This window comes from Pseudochaenichthys georgianus, chromosome 14, assembly GCF_902827115.2.
Source record: "Pseudochaenichthys georgianus chromosome 14, fPseGeo1.2, whole genome shotgun sequence".
In the NCBI taxonomy this organism is placed as follows: Eukaryota; Metazoa; Chordata; class Actinopteri; order Perciformes; family Channichthyidae; genus Pseudochaenichthys; species Pseudochaenichthys georgianus.
The window spans coordinates 27,456,137-27,474,968 of NC_047516.1; the positions used below are offsets into that span (position 1 = coordinate 27,456,137).

Below are 18,832 nucleotides of genomic sequence, written 5' to 3' on the forward strand. Positions count from 1 at the left end.
CTTCATAAATCTAATAATATGGCGTAATAATCGGGCAGTTCGATGTGTCTAACCAAAGAAAGAAAGATAAAAAATCTTGTGCGAACGAGAAAGTATATCGTGCGCACGAATTAATAAAACGTGGCCTCGTTTTATTTATATTTCTCTATATGAACCCTCCACGGCTCCGTACTAATGTGTTATTTATTTTATAGTTTTGTAAACGAGATAAGATAAGATAATAAGATCTAGTAAATACAAAAGTGTTAAAAACATCCAGAATATGATTTATATTTTGCTGGCCACTGCAGAATGCTATGGTAGCCATGCTGGTTAAGTGTGCCTTGAAACCCCCCCCCCCCCACACCATCACACTTCCTCCTCCAGACTTCATGGTGGAACCACACATGCAGAAACCATCCACTCCCCTTCTCTGCATCTCACAAAGACACAGCGGTTGCAACCTAAAATCTCAAATTTGGACTCATCAGACCAAAGTACAGATTTCCACTGTCTTATGTCCACTCCTTGTGTTTCTTGGCCCAAACAATTCTCTTCTTCTTGTTGTTCATCCTCAGTAGTGGATATTTGGAGCAATTGGACCATGCAGTCTCCTCTGAACAGTGTATGTTGAGATTGTCTGCTATTTGAGCTCTGTGATCATTTATGTGGGCTCTAATCTGAGGTGCTTTAATTTGCGTTTTCTGAGGCTGATGTATTTATCCTCTGCAGCAGAGGTGTCTCTTGCTCTTCCTTTCCCGGGGGGGGGGGGGTCCTCATGAGAGCCAGTTTCATCAAAGCTCTCGAAGGTTTTTGCGACTGCACTTGAGGATACATTCAGTTCTTGACATTTTACGGATCGACTGGCCTTCATTTCTTAAAGTAATGATGGACGGTCGTTTCTCTTTACTGAGTTGAGTGGTTCTTGCCATAATATGGATTACAACAGTAGACAAATAGGGCTTTCCACTGTGCACCAACCTCTGCACAACACAACTGATGGTCTCAAACACATTAAGAAGGCAAGTAATTCCACAAATGGACTCTTGACAAGTCACACGTGTTAATTGAAAACCATTCCAGGTGACGACCTCATGACGCTGACTGAGAGAAGCCATGAGTGTGCAAAGCTGTCATCAAGGCAAAAGGGGGCTACTTTGAAGAATCTAAAAAAAAAATCATATTCTGGATTTTTTTAACACTTTTTTGTGAACTACATAATTCCATATGTGTTCTTTCATAGTTTTCATTTCTTCTGTATTAATCTACAAAGTAGAAAAAAAAACTAAAACCATTGTATGAGAAGGTGTGTCCAAACTTTTGACTGGTACTGTGTGTCGAAGATATTTTAAAAAACGACATAGTAAATGTCGAAAATATTCAAAGAACTACATAGTACACTGAACAAAAATATAAACGCAACACTTTTGTTTTTGCTCCCATTTTTCATGAGATGAACTCAAAGATCTAAAACATTTTCTATATACACAAAATAACCATTTCCCTCAAATATTGTTCACAAATCTGAAAAAATCTGTGATAGTGAGCACTTCTCCTTTGCCGAGATAATCCATCCCACCTCACAGGTGTGGCATATCAAGATGCTGATTAGACAGCATGATTATTGCACAGGTGTGCCATAGGCTGGCCACAATAAAAGGCCACTCTGAAACGTGCATTTTTGCTTTATTGGGGGGGTCTGGGGGGGTCCGAAAACCAGCCAGTATCTGGTGCGAGGGGTAGGGGTAGGGGTAGGGTTAGGGTTAGGGTAATGTTGTGAATCAAGTGGCCTGTGTTCGTCGTCCATAACATACGCCTAACCATACCATAACCCCACCACCACCATGGGCCACTCGATTCACAACATTACCCTAACCCTAACCCTACCCCTATTCTTTTACCAGCACTGGGAAACAAAATAATGAAAAACCCAGTGGCATTGCGCATCCTCCATTTTACCACCAGATGGAGCTTCATTATCATGGGTCATGGAAGGCTGTCCTTGTTCTGCAAGGAGAGCAGCACCGCAGCTCAGCTAAGGAACACGTCTCTACATTATTTTACTGCTAATCATTTCTTAAGTTCTCCCTTTTCTCTGACAAAGGCAGTTAGGTTCCTATGAATCAGAGTAATGTCAGGTGCTCTCCTGAAAACAAGCAAGTGAGAGGAGATCACTGGGAAAGTGTTACACACACACGCGCGCACGCACACACACACTGATTCATTTTTAGGAGGAACTTCAATGTCCCTTACTCACTCAGCATGATCAATAATGTAAACTTGGGGTAGCCTACTCTAAGTTTCCATCCAGTGAATTAAAAAAAGGTGACAGCTTTAAACTTGTTTGTGAAAAAGTTGAAAAGAGATGCTGAGATTTAAAAAAAAGTTGTGCAAAGCGTTGCACTGACCAGGCAAGTTCATGGACAAGGTCAAGCTTTTTAAGATTCCACCTGATATCATCTTTTGTGTGTGTGTGTGTGTGTGTGTGTGTGTGTGTGTGTGTGTGTGTGTGTGTGTGTGTGTGTGTGTGTGTGTGTGTGTGTGTGTGTGTGTGTGTGTGTGTGTGTGTGTGTGTGTGTGTGTGTGATTTGTTTACAATCTTACTCTCTTCAGTCTATTTATTACAAACCACAAACTTTATTTTTTATTGTATTGTACATCCAACGTTTTCTTAGAAGTTTTGACAAGTTTTGTAAAATACAGGGGTTGAAATCACATATGCTCAAGATGCATTTAATATATTAATAACACAATACATTTCCTTTTAAACTTCATTTAAAAGTTTTCCAATATGCAAAAACACTACACTCCTGCTAAAACTATAACTTCCTAAATCGCACAGTATGCAAATATATAATTATATTAATCCAATAAGAGTATAATACAACACTGAACTCATGTCTTAGATAAATATCACTCGTCAACGGCTTGAGCTTCAATATCAGGAAACATTTCTTTATTATCCTTGCAAGAATGGAAGCATAATCACAGAGCATTTGGTACGAATAGTTTCCGAACAGTGTCCTTCACATGCTTACTGTCTATTAGAGGGAGTTACACAGTCACAGGATGCAGGAATACCGGTTCAAGGCAGTATTGTTTTGTTTTGATTAGGCTCACGTAAGACATGATCATGCTGTTCATCAGGGAAGTGCGCAGACATTTTTGGGGCGGGTGCTCAAGTGGGGAAAAGGCACTTCCCATAATCATTTATAAAATAATGTTTTAAAACAAAAGGTGAAATATAGTTTCACATCTCTGACTTACTGACCAATTTATTTTTAATACCCTCACACTCACGCAATTGTTTAATACTCAACAGAATTCTACAAAATAATCAGTTAACACAGAGACAATGGTCTTCTATTCACTACGCACAAGAGCAGACAACAAACTAGTACAATTAATAGTTATTAAATGAGAAGCCAACAATCAAAATTATGAAGTTACTGTTTAAGGACATTACAGGCAAAAATATCGTTTTTCATAGCTACTTGTATAGCTACATTTTGTTATTTTGGTCTGTTTTGCTTCCATGTTTTCTTTCACTCTAATGGAAAGAAAACTTCAGGAAGTGTTATCCTTTTAACCTGCAATGCCTTGGTAACTGCATGCAAATTAGCGCATTTTAATTAAGATAAGAGATAAGATAGTAGTTTATTACCAGTGTACGCCTAATTTGCATATCAATATGGCGATTGTGATGACGTTATTAGATACACATTCTACTGTATTCACATGTAGTGTCTCCCCTTAAGTACAGTATGCTACATTAGCCTGTATGCCCATGATAAATTGCCTTAGAACCGTAATTGAGCTAACTTATCCATTAGCTATACCTATAGTTAATAGCCTATATTTGTTTTTGTGTTTTGGCTAATTAGCTGTAAACTCGAGGCACATGCAGCTTAATCATGTCATCACCACTCATCTTCAAACAAGCCAAGAAAAGCCGGCACATGGGACAGTAAAGTGGAAGATGCTGCTACCTGTCTGTCTGAAGTGACTGCCGATGTCCGCACCGCTGTGCGCGAGACGTGGACGGAGGGAGGGTAGAGAGAGCCTCGGAACTTCACAGTCTAATCTCCCGACCTGATATTTTTATTTTGTATTCAATCAATATATTTTTGGAAAGGGAAACTGTGCTCAAACAGCAGTAGGCTAGATATATATTCATTTATTTAAAAAAGGGCACTTTCTCTGGAGGAAGAAAAGTGCAAGCCCACTTTGATGTCTGTGCACGTGTCTGCTGTGCATATGTCTACCTCCATAGAGGCTGAATCATCATGTTAATGGTTGTCAGCTCATTGCTCTTCTAGATAATCATACATCCTGTTGCGTACACAGCTATAGGGCCTTTGTTATCATGTGCTCTGACATTGGAACATTTAGTATGTTCCCAACAGGGACCATTCTGTAAAAAGTACTTTTGTTTCTGATAATACTTTTTTTTGCGAAAATAATGAATGCTATTATTATATATTTTCTTTTTTTTCGAGAGTGTACTTTCCTTGTCTTTGACATTATATTTGTTTTAAAAAGAAGAATGGAGGTGGCTTTGAAAATAATGCTTTACAATTCAAATAAAACCACAACAAATGTTCAATGAAAGACATAATTGCTGTCAAAGGTGTCATGTGCTACTTTAAACATTAAAACAAGCTGGTAAAATATGCTAATCTCATAAAGCATTGTGCCAGTGTGAAACAGAAGGACTCTAACCTTTAATGTGAAGGAACAAGAGGAGGGGGCTCAATCCTCCTATAAGGATATCACACTCTGTCTCTCTGAGGACCACCTTGCCACCTGTGGAGCCTCAGGCTGCATTAATGATTAACACTATCAGACCCCAACACCGCCCTCTCACAGGAAGGGTTTCCATCAACACCATGACAGCAATGATTGCATTATTAGATGTGGCTCCTGTACACCGGGAGCATTGGGCCCCCCTCTTATCAGCGGAGAGCTTTATTAGAGGCGATGCCCGAAGAGGGAGGGGCCACTCTTTATTTTCCTGTCGGGGTATGGTGATAGATAAGTATAAGACCCCCTGCAAGAATGCGATCACATTGGAACAAACAGTCATTGTGTTTCCTTGCCTCCAACATGCAGCAACTGATCCTGCCCGCTCTGCTGGCATCCTGCTGGACCGTCTGCTCAGGAGCAGGTGAGTGCCTCATCCAGAGCTGGGAAATATGTCTTTATTCCTCTCCTACAAAAATGTTCAATGTTGTTGGTTAATTAATGTGAGTAATTTATCTTTTAATACAAGCATTTCTTCTGCCGAATTTTTTGTCATGTTTCTTATCATTTTGATCAAAATCTGTGATGTTGTTTTACATCAAAACATGCAAGGGGATACATGATTTATATCCGAGTTAACACGCTATTTGATTTTGCGCAACACATCAGAGCAATGACAACAGCAGGTGAAGTTGCTTTTTACCAGTTGTTTTCAACCGTGCTAGGCACTTTGTTCAATTAGAAAGTTGATTTATTGCGGAATCCCAAGATGCAATGACAGAAATCCGAAAAAACATTGAGAGAGATGATCTGCCAACAAAAAATCGTTAACCAAAGATCAGCAGCTCAAAAACCGCCTTCGTGACGCACGCACACACCTGCCCTGTCCTGTCCTGTCCATCCCACTGATCTGTGCGCGACGCGCTCATCTGCAACCTATCCGTCTAAGTTCCATGTTCAAGGAGACGAGAGGATACAGGGATCCTGGATCAGCTGAGCCAAAAGCAAAAGCAGGCAGACCCGACCGAGCTGCTCAGACTCTCTCAGTCCCGACACAGGTCTCTCTCCCTCTCTCTCCCTCTCGCTCCCTCTCTCCCTCTCTCTCCCTCTCTCTCCCTATCTCTCCCTATCTCTCCCTATCTCTCCCTCTCGTGCACCTGCTCTTCTGCACACTGAGCCAATGGCAGACATTTGGGTCCTCGCTGCCGCAGAGAGACGCGCCGAGCTGCTCTCCGCCAATGTCTCCACATTCACAGCGGGGGATTGTGACTTGTTAATTAGACAGAAAAGCCCAGAGGTTAGGAACCAACACGAATAGAGTAAATTATGAGTAAGTAATGACTGGCGGCTGAGTAAGTGACGAAGCTCTTTGGTCGTTGTTGGTGCGATTAATTATTAGTCATTAACTAATGCGCACACTTGGAAGAAAATGTCACAGGCTTTCCCGTGCGTCTTTTCAATAATATGATCAAATTAGGTGTAGTAAATTATCTTGCTGTCAGCCCAAGACACATTATGTAAACAAAAACACACCTATGTGACGCAAAACAATGTCAACTATTTTGGCAGTATTTTTTTTTTGGAAAAGCTCCAGTTGACACTATTACTCGATGTGCGCTCATCATGCAGTGTTGAGGAGGAGCATCGCTGCGCCTCCAAACTGCAGCGCCTTGACTGAGCTATGCCTAATGCTGCAGTGTTTTTTAGAGAGGCTTCTGAGTTTTGGGGGTAAAAAGGAAACATTTTCAAACAATCCATGCCGTTTTTTGTGATTGCATTGGCAAAAGAAAGACCGAGTGTAAACCAGTCCTCATGTGGGAACCCTATACCCCTCTCATCTCGAAGTTGGAGAGCCGTTTTGGCACACAAAGGACTGGCAAAGGGTTTCAATCTCTCCCTTTTTTGTATGCCGCCTCCACAGCGCACAGTGTAGCTCGCGCGACACAATGGCATTAAAACCTCCGTCTGTCTCCGCCGCGCACACGTGGCCTATATTGGTTTTCCTTGCAATGCCTTTTGTTTTCTTCTTCACAGTTTCCTCACTTTGCTCTCTTGGCAGAGATCTCAGATTCATTGAAACACATTCATATTGTTCGTTTGCGCTACGGCTCACGGAGATCAAAGCCCGGCACTTATTGGTCAAGAATTGTGCGGACAGAAATCTGATTGGCTGAGAGAAATACGCGCTACAGCAAGTCGTAAAAATAGATATTTCTACTCACAGACAGTGATGGAGGAAGTGTTCCGTTTCATTGTTTAAGTAAAACAGACCATACATATCGAGTTGAAAACGTTATATTCGGCCTATAATATATTAGTTTGAATTATGTTAGCAAGGTTTGTATAAAGTATTGGAAGTAAAGCTCCAGGTTGTGGTATACTATTAAACTATTATTATTTCTGTCCTGTAGTTGTTGTTAGAGATTAAACTATATTAAAATACTTGACAGTATAATGACAGTTAGTTGAATCTATAGCAGTATACTTTATTTTTTATGAGCTGTGTTTTGTATATTAATGTACTCATTGGTTAAGTAACCAGTGAATTTAGCAGCCAAATAAATGCATTGGAGTACATTGTACAATAATTTCCCACTGAAATGAAGTGGAATAGACATAAAGTAAATTAGAATACCCCTACATGATAAAACAATATATATATATATATATATATATATACTGTCACACTATCACAGTTATCAGATGTACATTATGTATTAGTATGATTTACAGAGCATGAATAAAAGTATTACTTTAGTATACACATTGCTTTGCATCAACCAAAACTTAAAGTACCATGGATAGGAACACATTAAATATATATATCATAAGTATTTTATTGTTGGGTTTTTAGTTATTTACTCATTGATGGTTTAATCACTTAAATGTTGCAGCTAGTAATCACATTTTTGTATATTGTGTATTGTATGTCTGATTATCCAGAGGAAATAGTAACTAAAGCTGTCAAATACTTGAATGTTGTAAAGTAGTATAAAAATGATTAGCCGAATAAAGTATAAATAGGTCAGATTTGTACTAATAAGAGACCTCTGATTTTAGGATTTAGAATTATAAGATTCATCTTCAGTTGTTTGTTTGCAAATCCCTCAAAAATAACAACAATATACAAATACATCGAAAACATTTGCATCTCTTTATGCCCGGCCACCAGTACCTTGAGTGTTGGCACCAGTGAATACAATGTGAATGTTGGCCCCCCTGCTGTATTTATATTCAGTAGGCATTATCACGCCAGAACAGGAGGTAACAGCTAACCAACCAAGAAACAAAACAGAGACTTCCTTCACACAAATGGGGAGAAGTCCTCACACCAATAAAAGAGCGGGGGACTTTGCTCGTATTTTTCAATGGCATGTATGTTTTTTTATAAATATTTGATTTCTTAGATAGATGCAGATATTTGTTTCAGAGTACGGGGTGGAATCATGCAAACCAATTGTTAAATATTAATAAACCTCGAGACAAACATGTGACAATGGGTGTTTATTTTGATAGCACGAAAAGATAAAGCACAGACAGCTATTTCTTGTGTATAGGAAGACAATTCCTTTGTATAGGGGGTTTTGTATGGCCGGTAAAAACCGCTTACTTAAAGCAACATGAGAACAATCCACTGTTTGCAGTAAGATGAACAAATCCACTATAAATATAAGGTCACATTTGTAAATACACATGGCAACCCAGCGGGACAGTGTCTCATCACAATAGGCTCACTCAGGCTTGCTTGTGTCACACAGAGGTTATCACTGCAGGCTGACTGATACTGTGTATGTGTACGTGTATGTGTATGTGTAGCGTGCGTGCGTGCGTGCGTGCGTGTGTGCGTGTATGTGTGCGTGTGTGTGTGTGTGCGTGTGTGTGTGTGTGTGTGTGTGTGTGTGTGTGTGTGTGTGTGTGTGTGTGTGTGTGTGTGTGTGTGTGTGTGTGTGTGTGTGTGTGTGTGTGTGTGTGTGTGTGTGTGTGTGTGTGTGTGTGTGTGTGTGTGCTTATATGATTTACTTACAATATTAAGTCATACAAGTGTCACTTTTTGCTGTGACATTTCAACAATTACCCATTTTCTGTGTTTCAGATTGGTGCTATCAGTCGCAGTTCAGCTGTGATCATCCTTGCAATGGTAAGATTTTTTAAATAGGATAAGTGAAACATTGTTTGATTATGATAAAACGTTATTTATATAGTGGTTTTAAAAGCTAATTACAAAGTAGTTCACACAGGAGATAAAGCAACCACAAGTGCAAAAAAAATTGTAATGTAACATTTAAATGAAATATATAAAAAATGCAGCACAGAATAAAACACTTTGAGAAAATAACCCTGATTTGGCTGATGTTTGGAGTTGTACTGACTTGCAATACTTATAGAGTTACAGTTATGTTATGATGATGCAAAAAAACATGGAATATGCTGTTGTTTGCAATTGAAAAAAGATTGAAAATTGCTATTTTGTAATTGAAATATTTAATCTAAAGGGAAAATGGAGAAGACTATGGACTGATCCATGTGGTACTCCAATAATACATTTGGTGGTTGAGGATTTACAGTCCCTGAGATGGCACTCAACATGTTGTGCTCCAAAAAAGTAATTAAAGAATCTCAGGAACAATGGGTCTTTCCAGAAGTCATGATCGCTTTATGTGATATAAAGTGACTGAACTTGTGGTGCTTGGTGACAAAAACCTTTTTCCTTCTATCGCAAAACCAACCAGAAGGAACTCTATCCTATATGGGTGAAAGGCTCTTGCCAACTCGTACCATTATCTCCAATACTTGGCAAATCACATTTAGACTACAAGTCAGAAGAAAATTATCTGTTTTGATTTTAGGGTTGAATGTCCCTTTAAATTTGTATTTTTCTTGTTTTAGGCCCAAAGAAGTGGAATCACGCGAACAGCAACTGTGATGGAAAACAACAGTCGCCCATCAACATCGTCACCAGAAAGACTTTAAAGGATGAGAGACTGACTCCTTTCAAGTTTGATAACTACCAGCAGATCTTCAAAGGCACGATCAAGAACAACGGCCACTCAGGTGAGCATATGTTCCATCAGATAGCCTTCAATGCAGATGAGCTGTTATGTGACTTTTGGTGTTTGTCTTCTACAGTTCAGGTGGGAGTTCCTCACCTGAGCACCGTCTCAGGCGGAGGCCTGCCAACCAGCTACAAGGCGGTGCAGTTCCACCTGCACTGGGGCAACAACGGGGGCCCTGGCTCCGAACACACCATCGATGGAGAGCAGTATCCCATGGAGGTATATTAACCTTAAAACACACACAGCTTGTCTTTAGTGAAGGTTAAGGATCAGGTCTCTGTTCCTGTTTTTATTGTACAATGCCTTGTCTTTTTATACTGCTACACAAACAAATTCCCAAATTGTGATCAATAAAGTACCATCTTATCTCTTATCTGTATGGATTAAACATTTCATATGTGAATATACTGTAAATTCTATATGTTTCTCACAAAAGAAAATGAGTGCATTAGTCCACCTTTCAATGCTGACTTCCCTACCTGACTGTGGCTCCCAGCCTCAAGCCCATTCATTCCTACTCAATACATTCATATTTAAAAAGAGGGCACAGATATATTGCTTTAGTTTTAGTTTTTTTACAAAGGCTTGAGTCGTTTTTTGTTTGGAGCAATTTTCTGCCATAGATTCAGCGATTTAGTGAGTATTTATAGCAGCAGAAATGTGTATAAAGGGTTGACTCATGCTGAAGGAACGTGTCACCCAGTGTTATGATGTGGATCACTGATTATTGAAACAGAGCTCGCTGGCATAGATGAATGAGATATTTCAGGCTTTGGATAAACAGGCATGTTTGTACAATAGCTTTGGTCTTCAAGTCATTTGTTGAGAATAAATATTATCACCAGACTTAAAGGTGTCCTATCATACAACATGCACTTTTTGATGTCTTTTATACATAAATATGTGTCCCCGGTGTGCCAGGGAACTCACAAAGTGCCTCTCTCTTTTACTCCGTACCCACATCTCTAAAAACGGGGGTACAATGGAGCTGATCCAGATTTGCCTCCAATATGACCTAATATCGGAAATGTGGGCTGGCTTTACACCCACGGCCCTATCAGAAACGTCGACGTGTTTTGGACATATGGTCTTGGTTTACATTAGCAAGCATTGCTAACACTCACAGCTAACCTGTACTGGAGAGAGTATGTGTAAAAAAAAGCAGGAAATAAAAAAAGGAACTCACCTTGTGGTAAACCCGCAAGACAATAAGCATTTGGCATACTGTTTCAGAAATAATCCTTGAAGTGGTTTGGACATGATATGGCGTTTAATCACGGCATGCATTTAGCTGCATCTTAGCAGAGCATTAACTTACAGTGTGCCTGCTGCTCAAAAGGGGGCGGTGCCAGCAGAGAATCAGCCATTCTCTAACAGGGCTGAAATAGAGGGCTATCAGGTATTTTGAGGTGTTAGGTATTTTTTAGCAAAACACATTATAGATATGTTTTTTTATATATTTTTTTAGGGCTGTCAAATGATTACAAATTTGAATCAGATTAATCACAGCTTAAAAATTAATTAATCATGATTAATCACCATTCGAACTATGTCCAAAATATGCCATTTCTTTATGTATATTGTTGTGGGAATGGAAAGATAAATGAAAGAAGGCGGATATATCCATTTAACATACAGTATATGTTTATTATAACATTGTTCTTTGTTTCAAAATTAAAGACAGCCCACACACCTATCAATCATCAAACCGTGGGGTCTTATTTCATTACGTGTTGATAGAAATCAACACGTAATGTTGTATCGATGTATAGAGATGTACTACAGCAAAAGTATTCTCCGTCGGGACTTCCTGCAACAACACCACGCCGTTATCGTGATTCTGATGGGCCAGAAGACATTATCAAAGATGTTCTATTGAGAAGACGATCACTACTTGACAAAAGTTTTCAGAACCGTTTCTAGTCTTCGGTATTTCCAGACAAGTGGCTACTGAAATCAATCTTACTAACTGCTGTCTGTGCAATTTACTCCGCGCGAGTTGGCGGACTTTATTTTGCTTACTTTAACATCATTGTTCATGGTGGGGCTAAGCCATTTCTTGGTATGGGTGTAGCCTACCCCAGCCATACCCTGGTGCTGCCACTGGTGGGATGTATGGGGCGGGCCATTCTGCACATGCGTTAAATGCGTTAAATATTTTAACGCAATTAATTAAAAAAATTAATTACCGCCGTTAACGCGATAATTTTGACAGCATTAATTTTTATATATCTGATATAATGATAGGAGATCTTTAATATTTAAATGGTCAAAATTACCGATTGTGCCTTCTCTCACATTTAGATAGAAAACTGATTCAGTTGAACTGATATGTCAAGTGTTCAATTCTTAAAGCATGGAATCTACTCAACAAACTAAAAAGGCACTTAGAGAGAGCATGAAAAAAAGTCGAATATAATATATGTATGAGAGATGGAATTGGGATCCACTCGAAAACGTTATGTTATTCTTTGACCTATACAACATCCTTCCACCAAGTTTTTTATGAAATAGGTCTAGATGTTTTTCTGTAATTCTGCAAACAAACTTAAAAACCTAACCAAAAATGTTGGGAGAGGCACACATTTTACACACACTGTTAAACATGACTTTGTTTGAAAGTGGTAACATCAGCAATTGTGTCTCCGCAGCTGCACATTGTGCACATGAAGCACCATTACTCTGATCTGACAACAGCCCTTTCAGACCCAGAGGGAGTTGCAGTCCTTGGGTTCTTCTACGAGGTAACCATTTTAAATCCTGTATCCTTGAGATCAATCTGTTTTTACTATGTTAGGATGACACAGTGCTGAAATGTGAATTTATATTTTCAGAAGTCGAATAGGGCAAACGGAAAGTATGAACCCATCATCAATGCCCTACGAAGCATCAAAAATGCAAGTAAGTTGTTAAGTTCAATTATAAGCAAGTAAAGAATGCTGGCTGTTCAGCAGTGATGCCAACAATTTATCTGTGGCTTTTCTGTTTTCAGATGGCAACACTTCTCTGCTTCCCATCTCCCTGGCACAACTCATCCCAGCTGAGCAGAATCTGACCAGCTACTACCGCTACAAGGGCTCTCTGACCACTCCAGGCTGCACTGAGGCTGTGATTTGGACCTTGTTTGAGAGTCCCATCCCTCTAAGCATGGAACAGGTTAGCATTAAGACTTCAATCTGCAAACTTGCTTAAAGGTCTCCTATTATACTATTTTTAGGCATATTGGTCTCAGATATATAATATATATTAAAAAACATGTCTATGAAGTGTTTTGCTCAAAATACCAAACTGATTTTGCATGTAGGAGACCGTTAAAACATTCCCGATATCTAACTAAACATTTCTACTGTGTTCCTTTTCATAATGACCATGTAATAATTGAAGTATAATGAATAGGCTAGATTAAAATATGCCAGGGTCCCAGTATATAATCACCTTGTCCTTGTCCTGAAAAAAAAGAGAACCTCTGCTTGAGCTTTTGCTAGGTTCCTATAACTTTTTTAGTGGAATACTGTTTTTTTTACCTCATTGTGCATCTCCCTGTTGGAGAATTAAAAGGTGGAATGTGATAGAATTTGGTGGACCTCATAGACATCTAAAATGTGACAAGGGGCCCCAACAAGACACTGCTCTTTTGTAAGCAGTTGGGGAACCACTGGTCAGCAATGTGTGGTATTTCATAACCATTCATAAAACCTCTTTTATAATTTTTTGTAATCAAAGCTATCAGATAAAGATCATTGAGTAAAGAGTAATGTTTCCCTCTGTAGAAGAGTGAAAGGTATAAAGCATTGTTAAATGGAAATACACAAAGAAAGTACAAGAAATACAATATTGTACTGACATTTAGACCCGTTGTGTCCATCTTCTATCTTCCTCCAGTTGCAGGTGTTCTCTGAGCTCAAGTTTCAAGATGGAAACTCGATGATAGAGACCTTCAGGCCGGTCCAGCCCCTGAACGGTCGGCAGGTGTTCCGGTCGGGAGGTGCAGTGATCCTGGCCAGCTCCGCCCTCCTGATGGCCACCATCGCCATGGCCTTGGGACTATCCCAACCCAACTAAAGTGAAGCATTCCGTGCTGCACTGCGACATCCATGAACAAAATTAGTTCTGTATCACTCCTCAGCTGAACCCCGGTTTGTAACATCCTCATCGCATGGTAGCGAAGATGATAGACCACGTCGTAGTGCAGGCAGGACTTACAGTGTTCCCCTCTTACAACACAAATGACCGAGGCGTTTCAGGAACGTCTTACGAATGGTGCTGTAAGGGTTCGATCAGCATTCATGCATGCATAGCAAAGTCTCATTTCAGCATTGTGAATGTGCCATAAAGCAGGTTACCAAGCACTCAAACTGAATTCAAACGTAACATCAGATCCCTGAGTCATGCACTCATTTTACACAGTGTCATCCTACACCAGCAAACACTCGCACACTTTAGACCGCACACTCCTTGTCCAATGCCAGGTACATTTAGCCTCTGCTTTATGTTAGTGCCAGTGGCCAATGTTTCTGCCAATGTCAGCCTCACGACCCGCACGTGATTTGCAGTTCTCAATGGTGCGTGTGAACGGCACAGAGCTATTAATAGCAGAACTGAGTCAAATAAACACGCTCCATTTCAAAGCCAGCGGTCAAAGGAGTCAGCAGATTGGCTTCTCTTTCAAAGTCCAGGCGGGCACGCCGAGGCCAGCAGGTGAACCCGTGCAGCCACTCAGTCAGCAGTTAGTCTGGGAAAAGAGGGAGGTTAAGGGGTGTGAGGTCTTGCATTTCTTCATGGGAATGCAGTGTCAGGCGCAGAGCTGCAGTCTTTTACCTATATACGTCAGAAGCCATGTTAACACCTGGCATTCACATGCGCATCAAGTGATCTGATCACACGTGGAAAGATCCAATGCGTCAGTTCATACCAACAACAACGTCAAGCAGCATGATACACGCATGGTACGTATAACGTAATTTCTCCCGTGTGTTTTTGTAGAACATTTTTACTTTTGAAATCAATACTCATTGGACATTCCTCCTAGTCAAAGATCTTGAAATATTTGACCCCTTGTCAGCAATTAATCTTCTAGTATGAGAACAACAACTGTAAGCCTCCCGATTATTAGAAAGAAGGTTTTGCAGAGTGAACAGTACGACTTTAAAAGTTGTGATAATTAACCTTGCTTTACTGAGTGCAATGCAATGCATCTTGGGAGTAGTCAACCCTGTACTTAGAGTTGATCAATTGTGATGGGATCACCAAATACTGCATGTAAACGCCAGGTGTGAACAGGGCCTTACAAACACCTGGGACAAAGATGAAGCTGCAGAGAGGCTAATGTTTATGCTAATCAAGGTAGGGCCAGCCTGGTGTCAGGGAGAAGAGAAGATCATCTGTGGCACGAGGAAACAGTTATCAACCTGCACATTAAAAATAAAATCATTATTTGTATATACATCTCGAACACTTGCATGACCCTGCATGTCTTGATGTTCCAGTTAGTGAGCAGCGTGAACATGGCTGCTTGAGTTAAGCGGCACACACACAAAACTGTGCTTTCCAAATTCATACACACTCAGGCACTTCATTTCCCATGTTTGACCCATGAAGTTCAGTGAGCTTATTTTAACGAACATGTGACTGCGTTCATGGCTTGTATTACAGGGTCTCAGATGCACTGAATGTTATCGACTGTGAATGACACCACACTGAGTTCTCACTCATTTATTAAGGAGGACATGTTATGTATTCTATAGTAAGAGATCTGAGAGCAAGTATTTATGAGAGGATCAAGCAAGGAATCTGTATATTTTCCATTGTTTCATAAGGAATCAAGTTGTCTTTCTATGCTGTGTCATTGTACACAATATGTATTTATGTATTGAATGTGTATATTGATATGAGATGCACAGTTATCGTTATTTATGTATTTCAATGTTGATATATGAATGCTAACCCATATATGAAGCATCAAGTTGTCCAATCAAGTTTACTTATGCTGTCAAAGTGTATGAGATTGTCAGGTTGTAATGCTTAAAAGTGTCATGAATATTATGGAGAATGTGTTCCAACTGAACAAAAGCAATAAAAGACTTACATACCTTTTTAATGACAGTCTCTTTTGCTTGCACACGCACAATACAAGCAATATGAACCAGTGATCAAAACAGTGTTTAGCTTCAGTGTCAGCCCTGCATCTCTGCTTCCGCACTGTGAAAACTGATACCTGAACACACTCTGTTGGCTCTGTCGTGTGTCTGCGGGCTCAGACACACAGACAAGCTTCTCACTTTTCCCGTCTGATTCCCCTTCAGCCTGTTAGGAGAGTCTGAGGGCACACAGATCTCCATCCCTTAATCCTTTTCTAATTGACTTGTTTTTGATATTATAGAGGCTGTTGTGGCCCAAGTGCACACATAGTGAGTAATACAGTGTTGCATCATCTATGCTTAGAACACAGTAAATTCTATACAACAACACTGTCCTCTAAGATAGATTGCAGGTGTTTTTTTTTTACTTTATCCCCTTCAAGTTATATCCCCTACCCCCTTCTTTTGCTTTTCTCTCACAGTCATTAAGCAATCAAAAGGCTTATTGTGATGGGCAGGCTTAGGAAGACACCAGCCCTTCACAGAGACACGCACGAAGACAGAGTTCAGACAAACGCTTGAATGAAAGCTTCTCCTTCATTCCCCTGCCCGGGCCTCTATTGCTTCTCCAGTTAAGCATCAGGACAGACCGGTGATCAACGGGTGGATCCTTCATATCTATTAGGGTTACTTTGGTCTGCTAGTCAGGCTTCTAGGAAAGCACCCATACAACATCGCTAACTCCTAAATCTACCTTGAAATGCCCCATGTCCCTGGGTTCTCCGGGACAATGGGCACCATTCTCCGCAGTAGAAACCAGAGGCATCCTCATATTGAAAGTGACCCTGTCTGAAACACTCACAGCAGCCCATTAGATATCCAGCTGCAGTTAAAGGTCACTGGGCCGCTCTTTGTCCATGTGTTCAAGAGAAAAACAAACAGCGTCACCTTTAGTGGCTCTCTATAGTCCCTTTCACACATGCACTGCAAGCCTGACATGATTTGAATCCCTTCCTTAAACTTACCAAAGCATTTCCTGTAAGTGGGAAGGCTTCTGAAACGCCCAATCTCCTGTTGTGTGCTACATATGAAAGGAAACTCTGGACAATGTGCTGACCTTCTTCTCTGGACATTGTCTGAAGTTCATACGAGAAAATGGCTCTGTGATGTCCCTTCTTCTTGCATCATGAACGGTCTGTTGATGGAGGCTAAATGTTTGTTTCACTAGCAGGAACCACGCCACAACACTGTGATGTTTGTACGTTTATTGAAGTAACATGTGAATGATATGAGGGGGGTGAAGGGATGATCTGGGAGGATGAGCTATGGTCCGTGCAGTGGGAGACTCAGAGTGGGGGTTCCGTCTCCGGCATGATCTGCGTGGGCTGATTACGGGCCCCCCAGACGATACCTGGAATTAAGGTGTTAGTATACACAGTATCTAAACATGCACCGTTTAAATATGAATGGTGACGGGAAGAGGATGTTGGGATGAAGGGATGAGGGATGTAGGAATGAGGGATTAGGGATGAGGGATGAAGGGATGAGGGATGAAGGGATTGAGGGATGAGGGATGTAGGGATGAGGGATGAAGGGATGAGGGATGAAGGGATTGAGGGATGAGGGATGTAGGGATGAGGGATGGAGGGATGAAGGGATGAGGGATGGAGGGATGAAGGGATGAGGGATGCAGGGATGAGGGATTTAGGATGTAGGGATGTTGAGGGGAGGGAGGGAGGGAAGAAGGGATGGATGGATGTATCGCTCGGTGGGAGTCGGAAGGGGAACTGTATGGGTAGAAAAGGAGAGGGGGGGTGGGTTGAAAGGATGGAGACGAGCAGTTGCCGGAAGTTTTGCCGGATATAAATAGGGGTGGCCGTGGATCGAGGTGGAGTTTTAGGCGTGGCCATGCTCCTGAACCTATGTTAACATTTTAACCTCATTTAAGAGCCGAGCTGTCAGCAAGGGATATCTGTGGCCCAATTAACTTTGCTCTAATTCAATGATTCACCTTATTGTGCTGCCAGTGATATATATCTCACAGAGGTGTCTGCCAGCAATGGCGGTCATAATGTTAACGTTAGCCAACTGTGAGGAAAGACTCCTCTCCTGCCACGTCATGTGGCAGCACACAGCAGCTAGCCAACAACAGGGAAGCTGGAGGAAGCAATCTACCATGGGCCAAACATTCATTTCCTCTTCAATTGAACTCAGGCGAGATAGGCTATGAGCAGAATGTTGCTTTGTCCTTTAGCACACAAGGGCTTTCATTCAAGAGAAACTGCAGCAAAGCAGCAGGGGACCATCAACTGCTAATATCTTTTTTAGGAGCTATCACAGCACAGACAGTGTTACAGCCATTAGCATACATTTCCCATCAGTGGAGATGGGAGTCATCTATACACAGCGGCTGACCGGTTTACATCCAGTGCGGAGAACGAATGTGAAGCGACTTAAAGCCTTTTGATCTCACAGAGCAGGACAATGGGTAAATCACCGGTTTTAAAAAGCCTTTTCAAAAACATCATTCTTCCTTTCAACAACACTTGAGTTTCAATTGCTGCGGAGGTCAGAGGTCATTACGGACAAAACTTCAAAGTGAACTGTGGTGTCTTAATCTGGGAGCCTCGTTTGCATCCTGCTCAGCGCTCTGGTCCACTGAGGTGTTCCAGGAGCACAATGGTATCTGGTTGAGATGCAATGAGCTGAGCTGTGCAGGCGGCCCGATGAAAGTGGAGTCAGTAAAGCAGACAGACCTGGCTCTGAGGCCGGCCGACGAGAGTCAGCTGAAGCGAGAGGTTAACCAATGTAATCCCTTTTGGAGCAACAGCATTGGGAAAGTGATCTTGATTAGTCTGGCTCAAAGTTCATGGAGGGATAAGACTGTTTGATGCTAGACTAATACATGGATACTATTCAATTAAAAGAATTCCCCTCTACAGTCAGGGGGATTTCTGTCATTAATTGTGAACACAATCG

General features: G+C 41.0%; 1 protein-coding gene across 1 annotated transcript; it reads left to right on the forward strand.

The window, feature by feature from the left end:
- The first annotated feature begins 5,022 nt into the window (after nt 1-5,022).
- ca4a (carbonic anhydrase IV a) lies at nt 5,023-15,873 on the forward strand. The gene is made up of 8 exons (XM_034098558.2): nt 5,023-5,146; nt 8,816-8,860; nt 9,610-9,774; nt 9,850-9,995; nt 12,428-12,520; nt 12,611-12,677; nt 12,769-12,932; nt 13,659-15,873. The coding sequence occupies exons 1-8, from the start codon at nt 5,038-5,040 to the stop codon at nt 13,836-13,838; spliced, it is 969 nt and encodes a 322-aa protein (XP_033954449.1). The 5' UTR covers nt 5,023-5,037; the 3' UTR covers nt 13,839-15,873.
- Nucleotides 15,874-18,832: the final 2,959 nt, after the last annotated feature.